Genomic DNA, 27,076 nt, shown 5'->3' with positions numbered 1-27,076 from the left:
AGCTCCCTAAAAATCCTGAGCTATCTTTAGGTGTACAGAATGGCAGCATAAGGTGGTGGTTCTGAAAAATGCTGGCACCAAAACCATTCAAATATATATACATTTTAGAAAAATACGTTACAAAACAAGTATTAGGGATCTTTATTTTGTACACTGAACAGATTGCATTGATAGCAATCATTGGCATCAAAGGAAACCGACTACAGGTCCTCGCCAGGTTACAACAGGGTTCCACACCCGTGAACTGTTGGTAACCCAAGTAGTTCACACGTCGGAACTGTGGCTGCAAACTGAACTCCACATGGCAGAAGATGCCTGCAGCCCCACAGCAGCTGGCAGATCCATTTCATTGGTCTCCCAAATGCTCATTCGTACGCATGGGCTGTACGTAAGTTGGGCATTCACAAGATGGGGAGAACCTGTACTTTAAAGCGAGTTGGACAAGACACAAGTTCAAACAAGATAAAATTAAGATAAAATAATACAGTAAAACTCCAATAATCCACTCTCTGACTATTCAAAAATCCTGATGTTTTGGCATCTGGCTCATCAGGTAATGTTTGCCACATTACCTTTCCAGTCTCCCGGATGGAAATAACATCCAATAATCTGGAAAGTCTGCAGTATTGCACCACCAAATCTCTAAGCGGTGAAGTACCGAGTGTACTTCAGCCAAACTGACTGATAATAGAAGAATAGGTGGGAAAGCAAGGAGGGCACAAAGAATTTGCAAAGGGACATACATAAGCTAAATAAAAGGGCAAAAATTTGGCAGATGTAAATGTGCGGTTTCCCACTTTCACAGGAAGAATGTAAATATTTGTTATTTGGAGACAAACTGCAGAATGTTGTTGTTCTGATAGAGCTGGGTGTCCTCATACCCAAAACACATGGTTAGTATGCAAGTACAAGTAATTAGGTAGGTAAATGAAATGCTGGACTTTGTTGCAAAGGGAATGAAATATAAAAGTAGGAAAGTCTGGCTTTTACCATACAGGGCATTGGTGAGACCATACTTGGAGTACTGCATATAGTTTTGTTAACATGGGATCAAAGAGAAGACTTGCTACTTGGATTCCGGTGATGAAGGGGCTACCTCATGAGGAAAAAGTGAGCAGGCTGAAGTTTAGAAGAATGAGAGGTACTCTTATGGAAATACAACGTTCTGTGGGGGCTTTACAGAGATAGTTACTGAGAGGATGCTTCTCATAGTGACATCCAGAACCAAGGGCATGGCTTCAGAATAACAGATCACCTATTTAACATCCAATTGAGGAAGTATTTCTTCTCTCAGGGCATAAATCATGGGAATTTTCTATCCCAGAATCATTAAATATAGCCAAAGCCAACAAAGGCAGATTTTTGGTTCAAGGGGGAGCCAAAGGTTATAGGGAACTGACAGGAAAGTGCAACCAAGCCAAAAATCAGATCAGCCACCATGTTATTGGATAGCTGAAGGGGCCAAATGGCCTGCTTTGTCTTTTTTTTTGCTCTTATCAGAATGTACATTCCAAAAACAATAGTGTGCAGTTTTACAGCACATTCAACTTTACAAAACATTCCAAGGTATTCACCGGGAATGATCAAACAACATCTAAATGAGTCACATCAGGTAACTTAAAACATAGTAAATGAGATATGTTTTAAAAGAGATTGTAAAAGGAGAGGGGGACATGAAAGGAATTTCAGAGCCTAAAGTTTTGGCAGAAGTGAAAACAAGAGGATGCACAAAAGGAAAAGCATAGAGATAGTGGGGGAGAGGCTGATAGTTGTGATTTCTGATGGATCTAAAATAGATGATAACTTTAAAATTGGGGCACTGCCAGTAAGCATAGGATTGAACAGAGTATTTAAGGGAATACTATGAAGATCAGAGGTTGGGTGAACTGAAGTCTACTAAGGTGTATGATAGTTGCCTAGCTAGGCGAGTACTGGAATTGCTGAGACTAGAAATAAAAAAAAGCATGGATGGGGAGCAGGGAAAGTTGTTTCAGCAGCAGAGGAAAATTGAAGTTTCAGATAGGCTTTTATATATAATGTAGTGTAAAACTAATAAAAATAGCAGCATGACCATCCTCATCCATAAATATGCTGTGATTTGCCAAGAAGGATCCACCATTTCCACTTACTTGAAATTTTTAATGAGGGTACATTTCTACAATTGTTGAAATTGCTAAACATTAAATATATTGTGGTCATGGATTTAATTTGTTGAAATTCTTAAAATTTTAAGGATAGATAGAATTTGACCCAAAGCTGATGCAGTTAACAATTATGAATTCTGCCACATTGAAAGAAAGCATTCTCTCAATACATTATCAGCTATTGCAATAAAAATTGTCTTCTTTGCATCAAATTATCCCATCTTCACAAATCAAATAGGCTAGAATCAAAGTTTAACCAATAAGGTGGACAAGGAGGTTATTTCAATGACCTTCTTGTCATATAGCTTAAATAACATTCAGTCAGCCTATCATAACTGAATTCAAAAGAAGATTAATCAGACATTTTGGAGGTAATTGTAGAAATCTAATCAAATCAATCTAAACAGCTATTTCCAATAGAGTTGTCTGATCTTATCAAGATACACGATTGACATTCTGCTCCTTCTACTTCAGAAGTGCACTCTTAACTGCACTTGTGAGGCATTTTCATTGCTGATGCTATCTATCTTTGTGTTCATTATGAAACTGCCAATCTAGGTCAAACAAGCGTCAAGATGTGCTGTAAGTCCACTCTCTACTGGGATCTAAGAGGCAGCAGGAGAATAGACTTTCAATCAACCAGAAATAATAAAACTTAATGTTCACTCACTGCACTCTCTATTAAACAAAATAGTTGATGGCACTGCCAGCTAGAAGAGATGGCTGGCTAATCCTCTGAACTAACCCAATTACTTGTACTAAAATAAAAACAGAAAATGCTGGAAATACTCAGAAGGTCAGGCTGCATCTGTGGGAAGAGAAACAGAATTACCATTTCAGGTTGAAGATGCATCCTGACCTGCTGAATATTTCCAGCATTTTCTGTTTTTATTTTAGATTTCCAGCATCTGCATTTTTTTATTTTCACAAAAGCTACTGAAAGTTAGTTTTCAAACATATTGTTATTTAGACTCTTTGAAGACCATCACATCCCTTCCCTACTACTGCCATCTAAAAAATAAAACTAGCAGCTGCAACACACTTCTATGCTTACGCCAACCAGTTCTTAATTCAATTACTGTTTATTAAAAGTAACATTTTCACATGAACCTACTTTGATGAAACACCTTATCAATCAGTGTCAATTTTCAGATTGGTTGTCAAGATTTCCCTAATCAACAGCGCTAATTATAAGCAATTTTTCTTTCTTAACAGTTTACTGCAATACTAATATGGGTATTTTAATTGTAGAATCATAGAGACATACAGCACTGAAATGGGCCCTTCAGCACAACTGGTCCATGCCAACCAAGATTCCCCTCTAAGCTAGACCCATTTGCCGAAGTTTGGCTCATATCCCTCTAAACCTCTTCCTACCCATGTACCTGTCCAAGTACCTTTTAAACGTTGTTAATGTACCTGCCTCAAACACTTCCTCTGACAGTTCATTCCATATGCTGACCACAGTCTGGGTGAAAAAGTTGACTCTTAGGTTCCCATTAAATCTCTTGTTACACAAAGTCACCAAATTAACAAAAGATCCAAAACACCTGCTGATATTTTAGCATTTTATTTCTATAATGTGACTAATTTTTTAGAAATTAATTGCTATCGTAGAACATGTATCAGATAATTCACCATTTATTTTTTAAAGACTTACTTGTAAAACAAAAACCTCACTTCTTTAAATAATATAGCAACATTAAATTTTCAGCTTGGAGAATTATTTGCAAAATTGCACTGTTCTCATTTTGTTTAACAAGAGATGTGCAACATAGAATAGTTATTAGCAGAATTATTTTTTGTTCTGTAAAACAGATAATTGCATTTACAAATTTAATCTAATACAAATTATACACCATAGAAATTGCATTGCTGAAAATGTTTGTTCTGAGCAAAGTGCTTCTATTTATTGCCTAGAACGTTTTACATAAATCCCAGCAGATGGAACAGGTCAAGCTTAACACACCATTCTTAACATTAGCCTAATGTGGAAATCTATGATTCATTCTTTCCTTGCTATTCACAGAAGAAAATGTTGATCAGAATTTACTGCAGTGTATTAGGTTAACCATGTGTTTCTGTAAAAGAACACACATTTCTGACATCATACAACGAATGATACACACTGACATAAACACTGACAAGATCAAAAAAAAACCAAAGGCCACAGACATCTAAATAATGGAATTTCTACGTCATTGACATGTACAGCACAGCCATCCAAAATAAGTGTTCTAAAATAAATCTATAGCTTCAGATGCCCTATGCAGTAGTCTTACCTTTCACAAAATATTATCAACACTATTTCTATCTATGGAAATAATTTCAAGGTACACAATGATCAGGAATTATTCTGAATTCCATGCTCATATTCATTTTTTGATAAGCATTAGAAACAACTTTTCCTTTGTGAGTTGTGCTCTATTTTGGATTTGAACTGGTTATGGACTTCAAAACAATTTGCTTTAAATTTGACCGCAAACTGTGTTTGCTACATCAATTTTAAAAGCAATTTAACTTTTAACTGAGAGAAAGAACAAATATACAAATGCTTAAAAATCACACTATTATCCAATCCAGAATTCTAGTGCCTATTAATCTGGGAACAAAACCTATTGTGGAAATGATGCAGAGGAAGAGAAGACAACTCCAAGCATGTCTTGCCACTGTTGCTGATCTTTACATATCTAGGTTATAGGTTACAGGGAAAATTGGGTACATTTAATGCAGAGGTTGATAGGTTCTTGATTAGAAAGGGCATCAAATGTTATGGGGAGAAGGCAGGAGAATGGGGTTGAGAGAAAAAATAAGTCAGCCATGATCGAATGGAAGAGCAGACTCAAATGGGTCAAATGCCCTAATTCTGCTCCGATGTCATATGGTCTAAAATTAGTGTAGGAATGAGATTGCGGTGAGCTGACATAGATTCAGTGGGCTGAATAGCCTCCTTCTATGTTGAAGGAAATATGGAAATGAACTCTATTACTCCATTCCTCCTGAAAACTAACCAAAATCTTTCAGAGCAACAAACAATGTGCTGGAGGAACTCAGCGGGTCAAGCAGCATCTGTAGGAGGAAAGAAATTGTTGACGTTTCGAATTGTAACACAACAGGGTTAAAACTAAAACTAATAAAAAAAACTAATACTCACTGAGCATTTTTAAGATTATTTTCTGCAGAGTCAAAGAGTTGTACTGCAGAGAAACCAGCCCTTTAGCCCATGACGTTGATGCTGACTTTTTTGCCCATCTACACTAATCCCATTTGCGTCTGAGCAATGTTGGGTTCCTACCACTGAGGTACTGATATTCTATGACTTTATTGAGCAATTGGGGTTTAAAAACAGAGCACCAGCAACAGAAAGCTGCTACCCATGGTTATATTCAGCTATTCAAATAAGACAGTAAATAGTATTTTGTAAATAATGACAGACATTATATAATATACTATGAAGTCTCTGCTTCTGTAACAAAAAAACCTTAAAACATTGTTGCTATTTTTTAACAAGAGGTACAAGGAAAGAAATACAATATATCTGAGCATATGAATCCAAAATCCTAAACTCACAGCAAAACTCACCAAAGAATTCCTAGCTGTAGTCTTGTTTACCAATAAGGAACTTTCCCATAAATTGTCATTAAGGATATGATACTTTTGGCCACGGTTAAACAAAGAAAAAATGGGTGATCAACTGAAGTCACGTGTCACACTTGCTAGCATCTGCACTTCAGAAACAGTAGAACAGCACTTCACTTGAAATGGTGACATAGGCTTAGAATCATGGTAACTAAGGGGCTTGCACTGCCATGGGTACCATCCTTTGGTTAGTTTATTAGCTTGAGATCTGTTTGCCTATTGCACTGACTAGAACATACATCAGAACGAAAGAATCATTCAAGCCATTTGTCAAAATCATGGCTGAGCTTCTACCCCAGTGCCTCTTTCCTGCACTATCCCCATTTCTCTCAATTCCCTTAAAATCCAGAAATCTATCGAGCCTTATATTCTGAGACTGTGACTGATAGTTTTAGACTCCTCAGTCATAGGAAATATCCTCCTTGTATCTAGCCTGTCAAGCCGTACGAAAAATGTTGTATGTTTCCACAAGATCTCATCTCATACTCTAAATTCCAGAGAATGCAGGTTTAATCTAGTCCATTCCTGTTCATATGGTATGAGTGAATCTCTACTGCACTCTTTCAATGCAAGTATATCCTTCCCAAGGGAAGGAGACCAAAATTATACACAATACTCCAGGTGAAGTCTCATTAAAGCTCTATATAATTACATTAATATATCTTTATCCCTGTACTCAAATCCTTTCATACTAAAGACAGATTTGCCTTCCTAATTACTTGTTGCACCAGCATGTGAATTCTGTACATGAACTCAATCCCTTTGAGCATCCAAATTACCTAATTTCTCACCTGTTAAAAATATACTGCTTTTCTGGTTTGTGCACCAAGTGAATAATTTCACATTTTTTCACATTATATTCCATCTACCGTATTCTTGCCTAGGCACCCAACTTGCCTGTATCCCCTGCAAGACTCTTTACATCCTCCACCCTACTTATTATCCCACCTGGTCAGGTATCAGCAGAAAACTTGAAAATATTATCATTAGGTCCCCTCGCCTAATTGTTGATATAGATCATGAATAGCTGGTACCCACAAGTAACAGCCTGCCAATCTTAAAAGGAGCTGTTTGTTCCCACTTTTTGCTTTCTGTCCAATTCTTACTCCATGTCAGTGTACCACCCCCTACTCGAAGTGCTCTAACCTTGTTGACCAACTGCCTATGCAGTACTTTATCAAAGGCCTTCTGAAAGTCCAAATGCACACATCTATTCGCTCTCCTTTACCTATCCTACAAGTCATATCCTCGAATCACTCCAGTGGATTAGTCAAATGTGATTTTATGCTTATAAAGCCATGCTGCATTTCCTCGATATTATTCTTTTCGAAGCATATCTATTACATCCTTCATTATACATTTCAGCATTTCCCTACTACTGATGTTAGGCTAACAGGTTAGCAATTAAGGTAGATATATTCTTGATACGGAAAGGATGAATGTCACTGTGGATAGACGGAAATGTAGAGTTTATAAGCGCAACAGCCATGATCTCATTGAATGGTGGAGCAGGCTCGAGGGACTGAGTGCCCTATTTTGAGTTTATATGCAAGTGTTTCCTAAGCATTCCAGAGTAACAAAGCAAAATTTCTTGGGTGCACAACACTTTTTGAATGAAATCCAGAGTCTGTGATATAATCTCAATCAACTCTAGACTACGAATTTACACTTAGATTAGCAACAAATATTTAGCAGCATCAATTATTCTCAATTTCTGTCAAGCCCAGAAATGTTTTCATAATACATAGTTCAAATCTATTGTATTATCTACGTTCTCATTTCTCATAAGTTGAGCAATATTAATAAAGGTATTTACTATATACAAAGCTAAGGATCTTAAAAATATTACTCAGTAGGGGATCTCAAAAGAAATACGAGTGGTAAGGTGGGGTTGATTGCTAGAATAAGAAATATTTAAGTTGCAGTTACTAAATAAAGAATATTTGTATTTCAAAAATGCTGATGAAAAGAAGAAAAGCTTAGATGATGTGATAAGCAAATCAATGTTTTTCTCTCTGGACACTGACACTAGTCTTGAATTGCAACTGGTCTAAATTTTTCTTTTAATAGTTTTCATTCAAAAAAACCTCTTAATCATTGTGAATTAGGCATCTGCATTCATTTATACAATTTCAATAAAGACTGTTTCCAAGGGAAATATCCATCCTTCCGGAATCAAGCAAAGCCCTAAAGCTCCTATGCTGAACAATCCAAATCTATGACAGTGCCTTTGGTGACTCATCTGTGTTATGTATTTAAAGCATACTATGACTCATAAGTAGATATTCTAGGAGCAAAGGACGACTAATAAGTGGGCTCCCAATCACTCCCAAATGAAACCTGGTATTAATAAACTTCTCAACAGTGACCAGGTTTCACTAGCCTGCATTCTTCACTATCAAAAACATCAATATATACAAACTCAAATGTTTAGTTATGTATGTAAATTTGTAAATTAAGTTGTACTGTGGTGGTGCAAGTCAAAAAAGATTTTTACCATCTCAGTTGGCCTTCAACCACCTGCCATGTGCAGTACTGGAGGTTTTGACTCGTGTGTTAAATGTGTGTGTAAATTTTAGACAAATATCTAAGGATATGATGACAACACATCCAGCTGTCTGATCAATAATGTGGTACAAAAAGAAACTTCAGCCTTATTTCTAATCATAGATACTGCATGGGCAATAGCTATTCAGCCAATGATGCTTGTGTTGGTTCTTTTGTAGAACTAGCCAACTAATCCTTTGTTCCCTACTTTATTTTTGTCTCCCTCTCTCGCCCCGACTCTTCCATCTCTAACTCTGCATTATGGTTATCCAGCCAGAAATGAATTGGCAGAGAGACAGTGGTTATTGCTGTGCGAGGAAAGCACTTGGAGAAATCAGTGAATGCAGGGGCCTGAGTCAACAGCCATCAGAAACAGGGAGAAAATAGGTCTGGTGGTTGGTTTGTACAAGTTTCATGGAGTCTGCTACCCCCACCAGCGGAACTTGCTTCAGGATCAACCCAAGTGTTGGGGCACATCTCCCCCACCACAGGTGAAAAGGAACTGAAACAGCAACTCCTGCCAACCAACCCCCCGTCCCCCCACCTTACCCACACAAACACATCCTTCCTACAGTGTAGCAAACAGAATTGTGCATAATTCTCTAACTGTGGCCTAACCAGTATTTTGTAAAGTTGCAATATGACATCCTGACTCATATATTCAGTGCCTCAACCTACACAGGAAATCACATCATATGCCTTCTTCACAACCCTTTCTATCTGCATTGCCACTTTCAGGGAATTATGGACTTGAACCCAAGGTCTCTCGGTTCATCAACATTCCTTGGTACCCCACTCTTTACCATATATACACTACCCTTATTTTACTTCCCAAAACGATTCACCTCACACTTGTCGGAATTAAATTCTATCTGCCAATGCTCCACCCAAGCTTCCATCTGATCTATCTCCTGCTTTAGCCTTACACAATCTTCTTCGCTACCCACAACACCACCACTTTTTGTGCCATCCAACATTCACATCCAGGTTGTTAATATATAATCACGAACAACAAAAGGTCCCAGCACTGATCCTTGTATTACACCATTGGTCACAGACTTCCAATCAGAAAAGCATCCTTCCATCACCACCCTCTGCCTCATATCACCAAACTAATTTTGGATCCAATTAGCCAGCTTGATCCCTGCCTTCATCAACCTTCTTAGTCATCTCCTCAAAACACTCTATCAAATTAGTGAGAAAGGATTTTCCCCTGCCATGCTGACAATCTCTAATTAGCTCCTGCATTTCCAAATGTACATAAAGCTTATCTCCTAGAATTTTCTCCATTAATCTCCCTATCAATGATGTAAGGCTGTCTGACCTATATCCCTACTGCCTTTCCTAAATAAAGGAACAACATTAACTATCCTCTAGTATTCTGGTATCTCACTTGTGGCTAATAAAGATGCAAAAATCTCTCAGGGCCCCTTGCTTCCCATAGAATCTTGGAATAGATCTCATTCGGCCCTCAGGATTTATCCACCCTTTTGCTTTCCATGACATCTAACATTTCAACATTCTTAATACTGACATGCTCCAGAATATCAATCTGTCCCTCCCTAAACTCAGTATCTTCCACATCCTTCTCGTTTGTGAAGTATCTTCCACATCCTTCTCGTTTGTCCCCTAACTGAAAAAGCATTTCAGTTAGGGGACAATGGCACAGTGCACAAGGGTAGTCTTTTCCCCTGTAAACTGGGGCTAATGCAGAATTCTTCCCAACCACACAATGAAATGTATTTGGGCAACTGGCAAAAATTGTCTTGTTTCCATCAGTAACATTAAACATTACCACCTATACATTACAGTAGCAGCTATGAAGAGCATTACAATCACTTCCCATCAAATATCTGATTTGTAAAGTTTCCATCATTTTCCTTCTTAGTGTGTGCAAGACCCTGTCAAGCCCCACTCCTATGCTTTTTTTTCCACCCCACTCTGTCCCTTCCCAACCCCTCTTCCTCCCTATTCCACCATCTTAGACTATTAAAAAAAACAGCTTTATAGAACATAGAACAATTACAGCACAATTCAGGGCCTTCGGCCCACAAAGCTGTGCCGAGCGTGTCCCTACCCTAGAAATTACTAGGCTTACCCATGGCCCTCTTGTGTAATACCAAGTTGACTAACCAGTTGATTAACACTCACTTTGTTCCCAAATGTAGTCCTCTGAAATCCACCTGCATCTATTTGAGCATCTGCTTAATTAGTCGTGATCCTCATGAATGTTGCCAAATGTTCTTACAAGATTCATACAACTTAATTTCAGCTGCAAGCTTCAATTTACTTCACTATTCAAAGTCACCCACAGACTTTGAATGCTGAATTTTCGCTTAGAGTTTTCTATTGCCAGTTAAGTTTTAATCAAGCCTAGTTAATTTGTCATTTATTTCATAAGCTTTACAAGTATTTAACATGTAGATTATAGAGTAAAACAGCTTCAAAAATGATTGTATTAACTAACCTTACCAAAGAAATTCTATACCTTTAGGCTTTTTAAAATCATGCTGCCCTCTCTATCACTTGTGCTTTTGAATGAATAAAAATAATGATCCACAAGATATTTTTTTTAGATATTTCACAATGCAGATGTCAGACTGATCTTTAATTCCTCACTTCATTATTTGAATATCAGTGTAATATTTCACTATATTTTTGAAATTCTTCTTAAAAGGGACAGAATATCAACATTGTCTAAATGAGAGCTCCACTGTTGGAAAGGTTGCTCTGTGTTATTGGAATTTTATACATATTCTTTGAATCAATACTTATGTTGACCCCTAGAATCGTGAAAGCTCGTGGGTCTCAGCATATTCTAGGTTTGACCTAATGGCTGACACTTTGTGGTGGTTTCCTAACATAGTGACATGGCGGGAGGCACAGTGATTAGTGCTGCTGCCTCACAGATGCAAAAACCCAATCTTGACCATTGGTGGTTTTTGTAAAGTTTACGCATTCTCCCTGGGCATGGCAATGCAAAAGGAAAAATGGAATTACTGCAGCTGAGTGCTTGATATTCATTGCAGACGCGATGGGCTGAACACCTCATTTCCATTCCGTAGGACTCCAGGACTCTAATACAATATTAGAAATTAAACTGCATTGCTGGTGAGGGCTATGATATACACTCTTACTGAAGTTCATTGGTCTTTAAAGTAATAACTGGAAACACCAGTATGGAAGATACCTTGCAGAATTGATAGAAATTCAGAGAAGAACTAAAAGAATAAGAATCTTCAAAATTTAGATCAATAATTTATCCCAGCTGAAAAGAGTGTAGTCAAGTAAATTTATCAAACAGAACTCAATGCAGATATTACCCGTAAAAAAATTAACCGTGAACTACAAAATTTTGAGAATTTCACACAAATAGCTCAAGTGTTTGTCAAATGCATCAAGGCAGATGCCAAAAGAACTTATACAATTTATTAATATGTTACCTGTAATGCACTGAAGTTGCCCATCCTCCCTTCTTATGGTAAATGTCTCACCTGGGTTGACTTGAACCAAAATAACCTGCAATTATAAATATTAATTTACTTAAATACAATTTCCTGGCAAACAATGTTTTAACTTTAATTTTGAAAGAAGACTTTCATTTATTCATAGGAATACATTCATTTAGTTCCTTAATGCAGCCAAGTGCCACAGTCCAGAGGAGTATGAAGATAGTAATAGGCGCGATTGAAGAGGTATGTTTTAAGGAGACTTTTAAAGATGGGCTGAGACTGGGTTTAGTAAAGGATATCCACAATATGTGGGGAAAATGACACAAAGATAACCAATTACCAGGAGAGTGGAGGAATGAAAAAGGTACAGACTAGGAAAGAGAGATAAATAAAAATGGAAGATGTGGAAGGGAGCACATCCATGGAAGAACTTGAAGATATTTAAGAGGGCCTTCAAATTAAGGATCTTAGGACAGTGAGATGGTGGGGTGGGGGGGGGGGGGGCAGGGGGAGGGGGAAGGTGGAGAAACCCAAGCCAAGCAAAATTATACAAAGACATCTCTTGCTTGGGCCGAGTTAATTTAAGATATCAAGTCTTGAGATTTACATGACTTCAAAGATAATTCTAAGAAGGTGAAAGATTAAGCAAATGGTGGAAAAGAAGAGCATCATGTCTGCAAGAGGTTAAGAGGAGGACACCTGCACCATGACAATGTTTGGACCATTCTTTCAACACCACTGTATAAGCAAGTGAGCAAGAGTGTAGAGGGTGGGGCCAATCTAAGAAAGAAAAGAAACACAGGGCCTCAGATCCCTTGCATTAATCAAAACCCATCAAGTAAGGGTTGGAGTCAATCTGATAACACCATAACTGCAACCCATGCAATATTTCAAAAACTGCAGTACAAATAAAATCTTTCAAATAGAGTCAAATTGTGTAATTCTTCCTTTCATATTGCATGCATGTTTCCATGTGTTTTGGGAGACAACAGTAGACAAGAAAAACATCAACTGAAATTTTACAGAAAGAATTGGTTTTATTTCAAATTTTCCTGCTTTATGTGCTCTGAGAAACCAAAGGACAGCCTATAAGAAGAGAAAGCTTTCCTTGCATTATTAAATGAAGTAAAATGACCATATACCAAATATTATAACATTCTAGATGCATTTCAGAACATCTGGAATTAATGACTTACCTTGATTAAATTTGTTCAGTATTATCTTTAGAATTCAGATGGTGGTTTAATCATATGAATCCTTTGGTGAGATCACTACCTACTATGCTAGGCATTCAAGCATTGCGTACATTGTATAACAGAATCTCAAAATACTTTAGAATTTGTACTCTTGATTACATCACATATAGATAATAGCGGACGAGATAAAGCATAACATTTTGTTTGCATAACAATAAGCATAGAGGTGGTGCCAGATGGGCCAGTGTGCCTAGACTGGTCCTTTAATATAGCTATCCTAAGAATCCTACATAGCCGCTCTTGACCCAATCTGATCTAAGCGTATTCACTTCCAACATTAATCCAATTCTCTTTTGAATGATACTATCTGCATCTGTTCAGGTTTCCGGTAATGCATTCCAAATCATAACCTGATCTATATAAAAAATCTTCATGATGCAATAACAAATCTATATCTTCTGGTCTGTACCCTTTATTACTGAATAAATGGCTTCTTAATTTATCAAAACCACTACTAATTATTCATGATTTCTCCTCTGCTCTCAGCAGAACAAACACTTCTCTACAAAATTGTCCCTCATCACTGGTACCACGTGAGTACATCTATTATGCAACTTTTGTAAGTTCCTGTGCCCAGAAATGAACAGAATCCAAATAAAGATTTACTCCAAATAAAAGCTTAACTTCTTTGCTTTTGTATTCATGTCCATATGCTTTCACTCAATTTCTATCATTCTCCATGATTTGTGTACAACCTCTCCTCTTTGTTCCTGCACCCTTTTAAAACTGCACAGTATTGCCTAGCTTTTACCAATCAAAATCTATCACTTTCAAATTCTCTACATTAAACTTCATTTGCCTTGTGCTTGCCCAACTGACTAGTCAATCTCCTCTTAACATTTTTGAATTTTGTATAATTTGCTAAATTTGACATTAAGAAAGAGTGGGAACCTCCAGTTTAAAAATAAGCAAAGACAGAAAACACATCTACCAAAAGATATAAAGGAGTGTTAAGGAGTTACATCTAGGTTTCCAAAAGGCTGACAATATGGTACAACATAACATTCTAACAAACAAGTTCACACAGTCAGGGATAAGTAGCAGAATGGATTGCTACCTGGACTCAGCACAGAATACCGAGAATGAGTTAAGAGTATCAATATGCAGTGGAGAAGGGTGGGCAGCAGTGTTCCATGAAGATGAGTACTGGGACCATTACTGTTCACAATTTGTATCAATGATTTAGGCTCTGGAATCGGAACACAATTTCTAAACTTCATAATTTGGGGGTGAGTGGGAGAGATCCAATATTGAGGACAGCAACAAATTACAGAAGAACATTAATAAATTTACAAAATGGCAACAGTTGGCAAATCAACACAAATACATGCAAGGTCACATTACCTGGAAGGTGTGAGAACAGGTGGGTGGAGGATATTCAAGTGTAAGCATATGGAAAATTAACTACAGGTCATAACAATAATTAAACAGTATTAAAAAGATCTATTTCAAGAGGTATAGAATTAAAAAGTAGGCAAGTTCTGCTAAACTTGCATTGAGCCTTGCTTAGGCCACATTTGACATACTAAGTACAGCTGTGCGATGGCTGTGGTTTAAAAAAGATATTGAGGGACTGGAAAGAACAGAAAGGATTTACGACAATTGTCCCAGAAAAGCAAGACTGTTCATATCAAGAAAGGATGGAGAGATTGGGTATCTTTTCTCTTCAAAAAAGGCAGCTGAGGACTGACTTCCTGAATATCTTTATGTTATGAGGGGTTTTGATACAGCAGATGTACACAGAATGTTTCCACTTGTGAAGAAGAGCATAGCTAGAAACCTTTGTTACAAGGTTGTCACCAATACATCCTACAAGGAATTCATTAAAAAGCTTCTTTACCCACAGATTGGTGAGAACGTAGAACTTACCACCGTCAGGAGTGGTTAAGATGAATATCATAAGTGCACTTAAGTGGAGACTGTACAGGCAAATGAGGAAGAAGGCAACAGAAGGTTAGATTTAGATGCAGAAAGGTGGGAGTAGACAACTGGTGCACATTCATTTGCTTAGAAAGTTTAAACCAAATGAAGTTTTTTTTCCCCTTTTTTCACCCAATGACATTACAGGACCACAGAAAGATGATTGGTATTACATTTTAGGGGAGTGATTTAAATGAACAGAGGGCTTATAATTTGCTAGAACTTTATTTAACTATAATCTAGTTAATAAATCTGAAGTTAATTCAATGAACAAAAACAGATTAAACAAATAAAACTATTGTAATGACAGGGCAATGGTGTGTCGCAAATACAGCATTGCTATAAAAGGCACTTTATCTGAATGCATGAAGGTTTTTAACAAGGTAGATGAACTAATAACATAGGTAGTTTTGAATCAGTTTCAGTGGAGGTAGGAAATAATAGTGGATCAAAAAAAACACTATTGAGGGCCTAAATTTAGCTCCCCTAACCACAGAAAGTAGAATCAAGAAAAGATGAGCTTGTCAGAAAAGGTGATACAATAATCATATGTACTTTAAATCGCCATAAAGATGGGACAAATCAAACTGACAAAAGTAGATTGGAGACTAAATTCTGTTCTGCGAGTCTGTTCCCTGCAGCACTACTAACTGGGGAACAGACTATAAATCTTAACCAAATGCAGAAACTGCCAGAAATGCTCAGCAGGTCAGGCAGCTACTGTGTAGATAGAACATTTCAAGTGGAAAAATGAGAGAGCAACCTTGTTTTAAATTGCAAAGAGGGGAAGGGATTAGAGAGAACAAAAAGTGTCTGAATTGTGAGATGCAGAATACTACTGCTGCTGGAAAACTAAAATAAAACAGAATTTTGGAAATACCCAGCAAATCAGACAGCATCCAAGGAGTCAGAAAAACTGAGTTAATGTTATAGTTGAATGACCTTACATCAAAGTCAATAAACATACTGGTCAATTCTGACAAACCAGGGAATCATGGAGGAAATGGTCCCTTCCCAATACCTAGAAAGGAAGGGGAGATATAATTGTCTCATAGTGGGATCATGCTGAAGCTGGAAGAAATTAGAGGATGATCCACTTAATGTGGATGTCGGTGGGGTGGAAGGTTAGAGCATGGAGAACCCTATGATTGGGAGGAGTGTGAGAGAGCATGGAGGTGTGGAAAATAGAGATGCAGTTGTGAGCCCTGTCAAATATGGAAGGGAAGCCACGTTCAAGGGAAAAGGAAGACACCTCAAAGACACTGGTATGGAAAGTCTTATTTTCAGTAGAGTCATGGTGGAAACAGAAACTGGGAGAAAAGAATGGAGTCCTTACAAGGAACATGATTTTTATACTGTTTGAGAAGGACACATACAGCAGAAAACAGAGTCTTACAATTAAAAAGCTAAATGAGTTGCTGAGAGAAGTCAGCTGGTTCAAGTAAATTAGGAAATGAGATAAGTCTGCCAGTAGATAAAACAATGATAAACAGAATAAAATGCATAATTCTCAAGAAATACAGAGTCCATTGAAAAATAACATGATCCATCCATAGCTAACTGGAGACTATGGATAGAATTTGATTAGAAGTGGCTTACAGCAACACCAAGAACTATAATAAACCAGAGGATTGGAAGTGTTTTAGGAACAAGCCATGGATGGTCAAAACATTCATACAGAAGTATCAAGTAATATAATAACATTTCTGTGAATTATGCAATAAGGAAAGAAGCACCAAAGTAATCTTGAATCTCTTAGATGGAGTGGCAGCTAACATCATAATAGAGAATAAGAAAAAGGCTTTAAACTAGCATTTCATTTCTGTCTTCATTGCTGGACAATAAATGCAGCAAAAATAGTGAGGAACCCTGATTTAGTGATGACAATGAGATTAAAGTAATTAACATTAGTAAAGAGAAAGCATGGGAAGATACTGCAGCACAGAATGCAGTTTCAGTGGAATGCAAAGAATGGTAATTTGATGAACAAGGGAATTTGGTGAAGGGGAGTTGGTATTTTAAAATACATGGTTAAATTAATAAGAAAAATTGCAATTATTTAATTAATTAAACCTGTAAAACAACCCAAAGTGTTGACCTGGATAGTTGAATTTTTAATTCTTCCACTAGTAAATGAAGGCAGGGCAAGGCTCCTCGGTTCATAAAATGCACATATTGTATCATGTGGAAATCCACAATGCTTCTTGTGTTCAATACAAAACAAGTGCAAGAAGTGTCAACAAACGGAAGAGCTTAAGATCTGGATTTTAAACATAAGTAACGCCATCAACACAATGTTTTCACTTGGTACTGAACAGCACATTCCAGGAAGTGGTCACTCCGCAACTTAAGTGTCTAAAGGCAGAGCCAGAAAGGCTGACCACTGTGATTCCAAGATGGTATGTTGTTTCCTAGGTGCCAGGGTCACAGATGTCATAGAGCAGCTGCAAAATATTCTGACAGGGGAAGTGTGAACCACCAGAGGTTGTAGTCCATATTGAATCAAATCAGCTAGACAAAAAGGATGAAAATCTCCCTATTATCTGCCTGCTAGTTAAAGAACAAGCACTTAGAGTAATTTCTGGATTACAACTAGTGCCACATACTGAATAGTTGAAATATACAGTGAGCTACTGCTATTAGTTGAGGTTTGTTTTGTGGCACTCTAGAAAAAGGATGTTTGTTCTTACATTAATCTTTTGATGTTTTTAGCCCCCTGCAATTACAGCAAGATGAAAACTGAACAGGCCGTATTCATGCTTGAAAACCTTTAAAATGTTTAAGATTTGAATTAATAATAAAATTTTCATACACTGCCTTCCACCTCCATCCCAAGTTCTAGACAGAGGTTGTTCCTTTCCATAGGCTCATTATACCATTCACCAATCAAATTTTAGATGAGTCCTGGTTTGCTGCCAATAGAATTTGCCAAGTGATTCCTTGCTCTCAGAGATATAGTAAGGGTCTGCACCGATCTATGAAAAATATACAGGCCCTGAAGGGTTTCAGCAGTGTTTAAAGGCTGAAATTATGGTTTAATGGGTGAACTAGTAAAGCTATTCAAGACGATTACAGGATTCGACAGGGTACACAGAAACTATTTTCCCTATGACAGTCATGAACATTGCAGTCTTAAAATCAGAGCTAGGACAGTTAGAAGTAAACATCAATAAAGGCATTTCATCCACACCACCCTCTCTCCTGCTCCACACCCAATTCCTCACTTCCATCAAAAGACTACAGCTGCTGAGCCAAATGAAACTTTCAAGACTGAGATTGACAGGTTATTAATTAGGCAGCTGGATATGGTGGAAAGACAAATAAGCAGAATTAAGATACAAATCTGCCATTATGGGGGAAGGGGCTTAAAAGTATGTTTCTGATTTTAATGTCAAAGTACACACTGTACTATTCCAAGCCACCAAAGCAATAACATAATGTAAAATTTATTTAGAAGCAGAAACTTTTACATTTAATTCAACCTAGGCTAAGATTCTATGATCTACACTAATCCTATTTCCCTATGTTAGGCTCGTATCTCACCACACCAAGTATCTGTTCAAATACCTCTTAAACATTGTAATTGCATTTGCTCCCACCACATCCTCTGGCAGCTCGTTCCAGATAATCACCACCCTTGCATGACAAACTTGCCCCTCAGCTCTCCTTTAAATCTTTCCCCTTTCATGTTAAACCTGTGGTCTCTAATTCCAGATTGCTCTGCCCAAGGAAAAAGACTCCATTTATCCTATCCATGCCCCTTCATAATTTTGTAAATCTCTACAAGGTCACCTCTCAGCTTCTTATATTCAAGTGAGAATAAACCAAGCCTATCTAATCTCTCTTTATAACTACAACCCTCCATTCCAGAGGAATGGTAATGTTCTCCACCTTCCCCTCCCCCCCCCCACTCCTTTGTCTTCCCTTATTCCTGTGGTTCCCTTCCCCCGCCTTGATGACCTGCCCATCTCCTCTCCTCCCCTCCCCCATCCTTAATTCCATGGTCCACTGCCCTCTCCTACCAGATTCCTCCTCCTTCAGCCCTTTGCCTCTTCTACCTATCACCTCTCAGCTTCTCCCCCTCCCCCACCCACCTACCTTCCCCCCTCACCTGAACTCACCTCTCCCCTGCCTGCCTGTGCTTCTCCCCCTCCCCCCACCTTCTTATTCTGGCTTCTGCCCTCTTCCTTTCCAGTCCCGATGAAGGGTCTCGGCCCGAAACAACGAATGTTTATTTCCCTGCATGGATGCTGCCTGACCTGCTGAGTCCCTCCAACGCTTTACATCCACATTATTTTACCTAGCAAGCTTTATGGTCAAGATTAGGCGGCACAGTGGCACAGCTGGTAGAGCCGCTGCCCCCCGCGGGCAGATGGGACCAGCTTAGATGGGGATCTTGGTTGGCATGGACTAGTTGGGCCGAAGGGCCTGTTTCCATGCTGTGACTGTATCTGTGACTCTGTGACTCTACAGTACATTTTTAATTAAAATGGGAAGTTAATGTCAAATTCTAAATATAATAGGGAGAGGATGGTGGTTAAATTTCTTCTGCAGTTACATATTTTAATGCAGTTCCCATATCCCACTTATCTGGGGATCATGTGGGTAGCTTGCTGCATCCTTCAGTCTATGAGGAATTTTAAGTTTACTGTGACTTCAATATTCAGAGAAGTAGAAACTATTAAAATTTGAAAAGATAAAAACATTAAAAAAAATTCTTAAAACATAATAGTTCAAAACACAGAAAAGCAGTTAGAAATATTTAAAAATTTTTAACCAAAGCAAAAAAAAAACCTTCCCCTGTATCTTTTCTGTAGGTCCAGATCCCCACTGAAATCAATGGAGTCTCAGATCAACCTGGAGTTCAGCAATGGACCATACAACAGATTCTGACAGCTTTAATAATTCTCAATGCATGCACTTAAGTTCAAATGGGGGAACAACAGCAATTACCTTTGGAACCAACAGCCACAGTCAGGAAGATTCAATTTAATACCAAGATTTATTGCATTCTTAATGGTTTTTATAATAAACATATTCAAGGGCTGCTATGATATTTCTCTCTGTACTATTTTACTTAATTATTTGCATTTGTATAATGCAATTAATATAAAAATTCAAATTGCTTCACATAAATGACTGAACACAGCATGAAACTTGAGGGACAGACTTTTAAAAAGCTCATTAAAGACACAACAAGGCAAGGTTTAATGACGAAAGACAAAAATCCATCACAAAGCAAAGGGGATCAGGATGTGTTCAGGGGTTTAGTTAAGAGTCAGAACACTTAACTCATTACAAGTGGGAAGAGTAGGCAGAGTCAGAAGAGCAAGGACGTATTTGTTAACAAGGACAAATATTTTGAAGTTAATGTTTTGGGATAACAGGAGGGATGGGCAAAAAGATACTTGCACAAGCTGAAGTTTGTGAGTAGCGAACAGCAGGTTTGTGAGAAAGAATAAAGAAAAGCTGATTCACGACATATTGAAGGGTCAAAAGGATTCTAGAATGCAGCTGGTCAGAGGCAACACCAGACACAGAAGTGTACAATCTTACTCATTAATAGATATTCAATCTATCCAAGCTTCACAGAGTATAGCAAAGCGTGTATTCCTCTGGTTCAACTACAGCACGCAAACATGAACTGGGTATGAAAATTAGAAGATTTGACATGCTGAAAACAAAATTTCAAAAATAAACTTTATTCATAATAATAAAATATATGCAAAAGAATAAAGATAACAGACTCCCCCACACCAGAAATCAGCCTAACGTGGCTTTCAGGCACAGGATTCCAGAGCAGGTTGCAGGAACACTACCTTTCGCTGATAATGGGATCCCTGGCATGGGACGATACACAAGAGATTGGATATCAAATCTCATTGAGGCATAGTCCGATTCAGAGTACACTGGGACCTTTGTATTTGGAGGTGGGTGGGAACGAGTGGGGGATGACAAGGGGAAGGACTCCTATTATTCCTGACCCACAGCCAGTTGTGCAACAGCTTCTTCTTGCCTTCTACAGTTGCCTTGTTATCAAAGGCCAGGGAAACCTAATCTGTCAGCCTCAAATATTCAACCCACCTTCTGGGAGCAATTTGGCCACATGCCTCCTGTCCCAAAACTGACAGTTTTGGGGGAAGGCTGGAGTCAGGTTTGAAACATGCAAAATGTTAACAATGACCTAATCTGCTTTTGGGAGTTAAAATTTACCCTGGTTAACTGAGAATCTTAATAAATATGATCTGTTCATAAGCAGTCAGTACAGATTTGGAATGTGTAGATCATGTCTGACGAACCTAGATGAACTTTGAAAAGTAAGTTCAAATATGAAAACAAGGAAAGTATTGAGGTGTTGTCTAAATGGAAGTAATTTGATACAATTCTACAGAAAAATTTTTTTAAAACCAGAGCACATTGAAATGGAGATGATCTTGTGACACAAATCAAAAATTTGATAGGTGATAGGTGACAGAAAGTAGGAATAAAAGGAAAACTCACTAATCACTGGGATGCAACAAATAACATTCACAAGGGATCTGTATATTTTTCCCCCATACACAATGCAGGAATACAGACATCTCCAGGAATGAAGACACTACATTAGAAGACATAATAAGCTCTGTGCACAGAAGCTAGCTAGGCAAATAAATGGACAACATTATGGTAAATGGTGTTCAATGTAAGAAAAGGTGACATTCACATTTGATCCGAGAAAGGAAAATCAAATTATCATCATCATGAGTGAGACTCAAAGCTTAGAGTAAGGAACATTGGCATCTCTGTACACTAATAAAAGTGATCAAAGTAGCTAATCAACTGCTATTGTCCATGACCAATGCTGAGTTACTTCACTGTTATTGTTTCTCTGAACAGTTTAATGTTATAGGTCTATTGTCTGTTTTGTATTATTCTATGACCCTGTTCTTAATCTGGATCCTTCGAAAAAGTTAAAATCTTGTTGAGTGAATGAAACAAGTCAGCCTTGTCCAAACTTTTGGACAAAGTGCTTGTTGATATGGTCCTCAACAAATTAATTTGATTTTTTCTCCTGCTCTTAATTCTTCCATCAGAAGAAATGTTTTCCATTGCTACATCATTGTTCAATGTTTTAAACAGCTCAACAGATCACCCCTCAATCTTGTACACTCAAGAGACATGCATGCAACCTTCTTAATGATTTAATCCTCTAAGCCCATATCTTTACTGGAGAGATTCTTTATCATGTGCAAACAAATAGAGTGGACCACAGAGGAACGATGACGAAAGAGGAAAATGAAAATTTTGGAGAGGCAAAGTAGAAAAATATGCTTCGTTCAGTGAAAGAGAATTACATTGTGCAAACTTGGTTCTGGAAAGAAGATAGATTGAAGTGATTTGAAAAGAGCTTCAGAAGTTAACATGGAATTGGAGGGCATGAAGTCATGAGCCCTGGAAGGAAAAATTATACAGGAATAGTATTTGTGGTTATGAGGTTGATAGCGATGATTTTCAGAAATAAGTTCAGACATTCATGGACAAGACAGCTTTTTAAAATGCTATTGAACATTAGGATAATGAGATGTAGTTAAATATTCTGGATAGGGACCAAAGTTGAGGGATCACAACGTGGTTTTGATAGTATGAAAGGGACAGGTACAGGGTCGGGGTAAAGCAGCAAAGAGGTTGGATGTGGAACAAGACCCAGACAAAATTCATGGAAAAGGCTGATGTATCAGTTAACATGAATGCCACAAAAGGCCCAAACGATGACCATTTCCAAAAAAAGGGGATGTCTAACCAACCACCTTTGATATTCACTGGTTTTAATGTGCCCTATCACCACCATCCTAGTGTTTACCACTGGCCAGAAACTCAACTGGACCAGCCACATAAATACTGTGGCTTTGAAAGGAGGTCAGATGCCAAGAATCCTGCGCTAGGTGACCCACCTCCTGACATTCCAAAGCCTTATAACCATCTACAAGGCACAAGTCTGGAGTGTGATGGAATACTCTCCACTTGCTTCCACTTAACATTATTCAAGAGGCTTAACACTATCCAAAACAAAGCAGCCTGCTTGGCTGGCACCCCATTCACCATCATAATCCTTCATCCCCCTCCCCCCCACACAATCAATGCACAGTAGCTGCAGTAGATACCATCTACAATATCCACTACAAAACACACAACTTTTACATATTTACATTACTCTAAAAAGGGCCTGCCAAACCTGCAACGTCCACCATGAAGAATGAATATAGCAGGCACATGGGAATCCAGCAACTACAGGTTCCCATCCTGATTTGGAAAGATATTGTTGTTTCTTTTACTGCTTGGTCCAAATCCTGGAACTCCCTCCCCAACAGTACTGTGACAGTATCTTCACCAGAAATACTTCAACAGTTCAGGAAGGCAGCTTATCATCGATTCCTTATTGCCCTCAAGAAATGCTGCCTGTAAAAGCAAAGCCCACATCCCAAAAATGAATAAACAAAAAACTCCTTACTGTTCATTTTTATTAGGAAACTAATCAGTGAACTTGGCTGCAAAACCCCTAAAATACCATGAAACAAAAAGATATGGGCACAAGCTATTATTAACCATTGGACCAAACAATTTTGGTATTGGGATTACAAATTGTTATAAACCCTACATTCTCGAAATCATTAGAAGAAATGCAACAGGGCACCTCCCAGTTTAAATCAACGATGTGTTGAAGTCCACAGCTTATACAGTTTATTTAGTTTTGTTTTACAGATACAGCAAATCTAATATCTGATTAGGAACTATGCAGTGTAAAACTACTATTGATTTTTTGTAACCTGTATTTTGCCAGTATTTTCTTTACACATCTAATTTACTGTAAAACTATTACTCATTATTGTTTTTCATAACAGATACACATAGGAAGCCAATGGTATCTTTCTGATAAATTCTGCCTGTTTTGATCAACAAATGCTGGCATATTATTTACTTGGGTTAAATAACCCTGCAATGAAATAAAACAAATTATCTAATCAGATTATAAAATATTTTCCCATGATTAGAAACAACATCCCTTAGCTTGTACCCCATACTTCAATTGTTTTCTATTTTGTTTTAGTTGTCTTTCACTCTTCCAGTTATCTGTTTGCTGCCTCTTACTTTCTCATTTCATCAATTCTCTGCTTTGCGTTCTGTTCTTGGCATACATATGGCCTATTCTATTTCTTTGCCTTAACATTCTTCCACCTTATTTCTCTCAATACAATTTTCACACAATGTCATTCACCTTTTCTCCTTCCATGAAAGTAGACTCTGATCTCCAACCTTGTGACACTTATGATCTGAACATCACAGAAACTATTCAGCAAAACTTCAGAGGAAAAAATAATTCCCATTACATTCAAAAATCCAATTAGCTTAGATTCTTGCATAATAATGCCATGTACAAAAATGCAATTGTATTTAATCTGCTTGATTGAAAATATTAGAATGAAAATTGAAGCTTCCTGAATAATTATATATTTTTTTTAAGTGTCCACAATGGCCAAAACAGGGGAGGGAGGAAACTTTTGAAATTTCAAACTCAAATTATCAAAGCAGGAAAGAAGTATAATTGGAAGTGAAGTTTGCATAATACTGCAAATGTTATGAAATCACATTAACCAGGACGATTATTGCTTTGGATTATTCAGAAACTATTAAACATAGCTTTACATTTATAGTCTTTTTAAAAGCAAAAATGTTGAAAATTAAATCAGACTCATTCAACATCATTCAATGAGTCACCAAGCCTGCAGCAAAGACTCTGCATCAGGGTGAGGTATAGCACTTGAGGAGAAACTTGGAGGGATTCCATTACTTTTTAGTGATGTGCAGCTAACTACTTTGTAATTCCCTGTACACATTCTGTTCCCTTTCATAAATTTAGCTATCATGATAGCTATGCACTGGACCTCTGGCATGACAACTTTTTCTAATGATTTATTAATCAAGTGCAGTAATACTTCTGTTCCTTCCTTCCCTCGATTATTTTAACACATTGGTGCAATCAGGGCCCTTTTGTTGATTAGTTTATTTCCTTCTCCAATTTTAAGCAACATCACATTATTCATCTCCTCATCCAATGCAAAGTCCATCTGTTCTACCTCTGGGTAAATACCAAAGCAAAATAATGATTTAATATTTCTGCCATCTCCCCTGCCACACTGTCATCTTTTTCATAAGGTGGTCAAATCCATAATGAGGCAAACTCCAAGGAAGATGGTTTAATAGCTGACCTTTTATCTTTGTACTCATCTGTCATTTAAATGTATTCTGGATTTGCAGATCTAATATAAACAGCTTGGGTATCAACCACATTTAATACACATCCCTTGAGAAACATTTATATGGACAACCAATCTCAAGCTTTAGGGTACTACTCAGCACAAACAACATTTGTACTTGCTCATAAAATGAAAAGTTAGTAAAATTTTCATCTAATTTATAAGAAACTACAAAACAATCACATCATACAGATTATTAAATTATAGCTGCCTCAAAATTCAAAGATATATTACTATTCTTTTCCAGTGCAATATATCTTAAATTCTTTCTCTCCAAAATACAATTAAAATGCTTCCAGATCAAGTAGTGCCACTCTGCAAATTCAACCTGACACTTCTAGTCTCAAAGCACACTTGTGCTAATGGTGCAGTTTTTGTGTCAGAATGCATGCAAATGACATCACTCCTTGTATGACACATGTTTAGAGTGCTGCTGGAAGAAATTAGATTGAAAATACCTCTGTACTTTGGCATTTAGCCCAACTGGTACAACAGCAGCAGGACAATTTAAAGGGGGCTTCCATGTGTTGGTCCCAGCTTGCTCATCTTCAGGCCCATTATCTTCCATCCACACCAGCTCTGCCAAAATCCCACAATCTCCACCCAGTGTATCAATATCCTCCCTTAGCTCTCAACGCCTGTTCAGCTCCCCACTTGAGCTTGAAAACCCTGCCCAGCTCCCCTTACCTATTAATCTCCCAACCAGCAATTTCTGATCTGATGATCCACAAATTCTAACCTCCAGACCCAACCACCAAATTGTTGATCTCCATCTAATTCTGCAATCAGCTCCTTACTCAACTCCATGATCTCCCACAATCAGCCTTGCTTGAGACTTTTATAGCACTGTTACCCTGTAGAAATTAACTTAAAGGAGGCTTTACTAAGCTGATCCCAACTTGCTTTCTATCAGAGACACCTCAACATCTCATCTGCTACACCTCAGCCATGGTAGGAATATCGACCTGGCAACCCCTTCCCTGAATTCATGATCCCTGTTCAAATACCCCCACCCAATAATCTCCACATCCTCAGACTATGATCTCATACAGTCATTCAGTCAATATCGCAGGGAACAGGCTCTGGCCTATTGCATCTACACCGACCATCAAATACCTACTCACGTCCCAGGTCTAAGATCTTGGCCCAATAGCCAAATCACCAACTTCTATTTGACTCTGCATTCAATGCCTGACTCAGCAACTCACCAATCTCCCAGGACTCAGCCCAATTTAGTTTTAATAGCACTGCTATCTGTGCAGATGGGGGCCTCCCCAGCCAGGTCTAGTTTGCTTTCCTTAGGGTCCACCCCTTCTTCCTCACAAAGCTTATGACCATCAGCCTCAATTCCTTGACCTAATTCACCAACTTCCATCCAATTTGGGTATCAATACCTATCCAAAGTAACTCATCAACTCTGCTCCCACAACCAATGATCACCGACTCAGTGCCCAATGTCCCTTAGCACAATTCACAGACCTTCCTCTGATCCACTGGCCTCTCCTTTCTCTCCAGAATGGAAATTGGTCCGAACTCAGCAATCCAGTCAACTAACCAATCTCCCCTCAACTCAGAGACTACACTTCCCAGCTATTAATCAGCTACTGACTGAGCCTACCAGCAATCAACGTTAACCCTCATAAAAACTGACAACTGATCCACAGCTCAGCAACTCATACACCCACCACCAGTCTTCACCAGCTGACCTTCTGCAAAAGAAAAGCTATACCCGTAATTGAGACCAATTCAGTAACCAATGATTTGAGCCTCGAGCACCACTGAATTTTTAAATAAGAGGCACACAACCAAAATGGCTGTTGGATTGA

At 38.0% G+C, this 27,076-nt stretch overlaps 1 protein-coding gene across 5 annotated transcripts in view; it reads right to left on the bottom strand.

Moving 5' to 3' along the window:
• fndc3a (fibronectin type III domain containing 3A) overlaps nucleotides 1-27,076 on the bottom strand; it is a 142,498-nt gene that overhangs the window by 69,097 nt on the left and 46,325 nt on the right. For all 5 annotated transcript variants that reach the window (XM_052013963.1, XM_052013969.1, XM_052013964.1 and 2 more), the window contains one exon: nucleotides 11,774-11,849. In XM_052013963.1, the coding sequence (XP_051869923.1) occupies nucleotides 11,774-11,849 (76 nt within the window). The remainder of the gene's footprint in view (nucleotides 1-11,773; nucleotides 11,850-27,076) is intronic.

Source organism: Pristis pectinata, chromosome 4 (assembly GCF_009764475.1).
Source record: "Pristis pectinata isolate sPriPec2 chromosome 4, sPriPec2.1.pri, whole genome shotgun sequence".
In the NCBI taxonomy this organism is placed as follows: domain Eukaryota; kingdom Metazoa; phylum Chordata; class Chondrichthyes; order Rhinopristiformes; family Pristidae; genus Pristis; species Pristis pectinata.
Note: the sequence above shows the minus strand (reverse complement) of the source record. Positions and strands in the feature narration are given on the sequence as shown.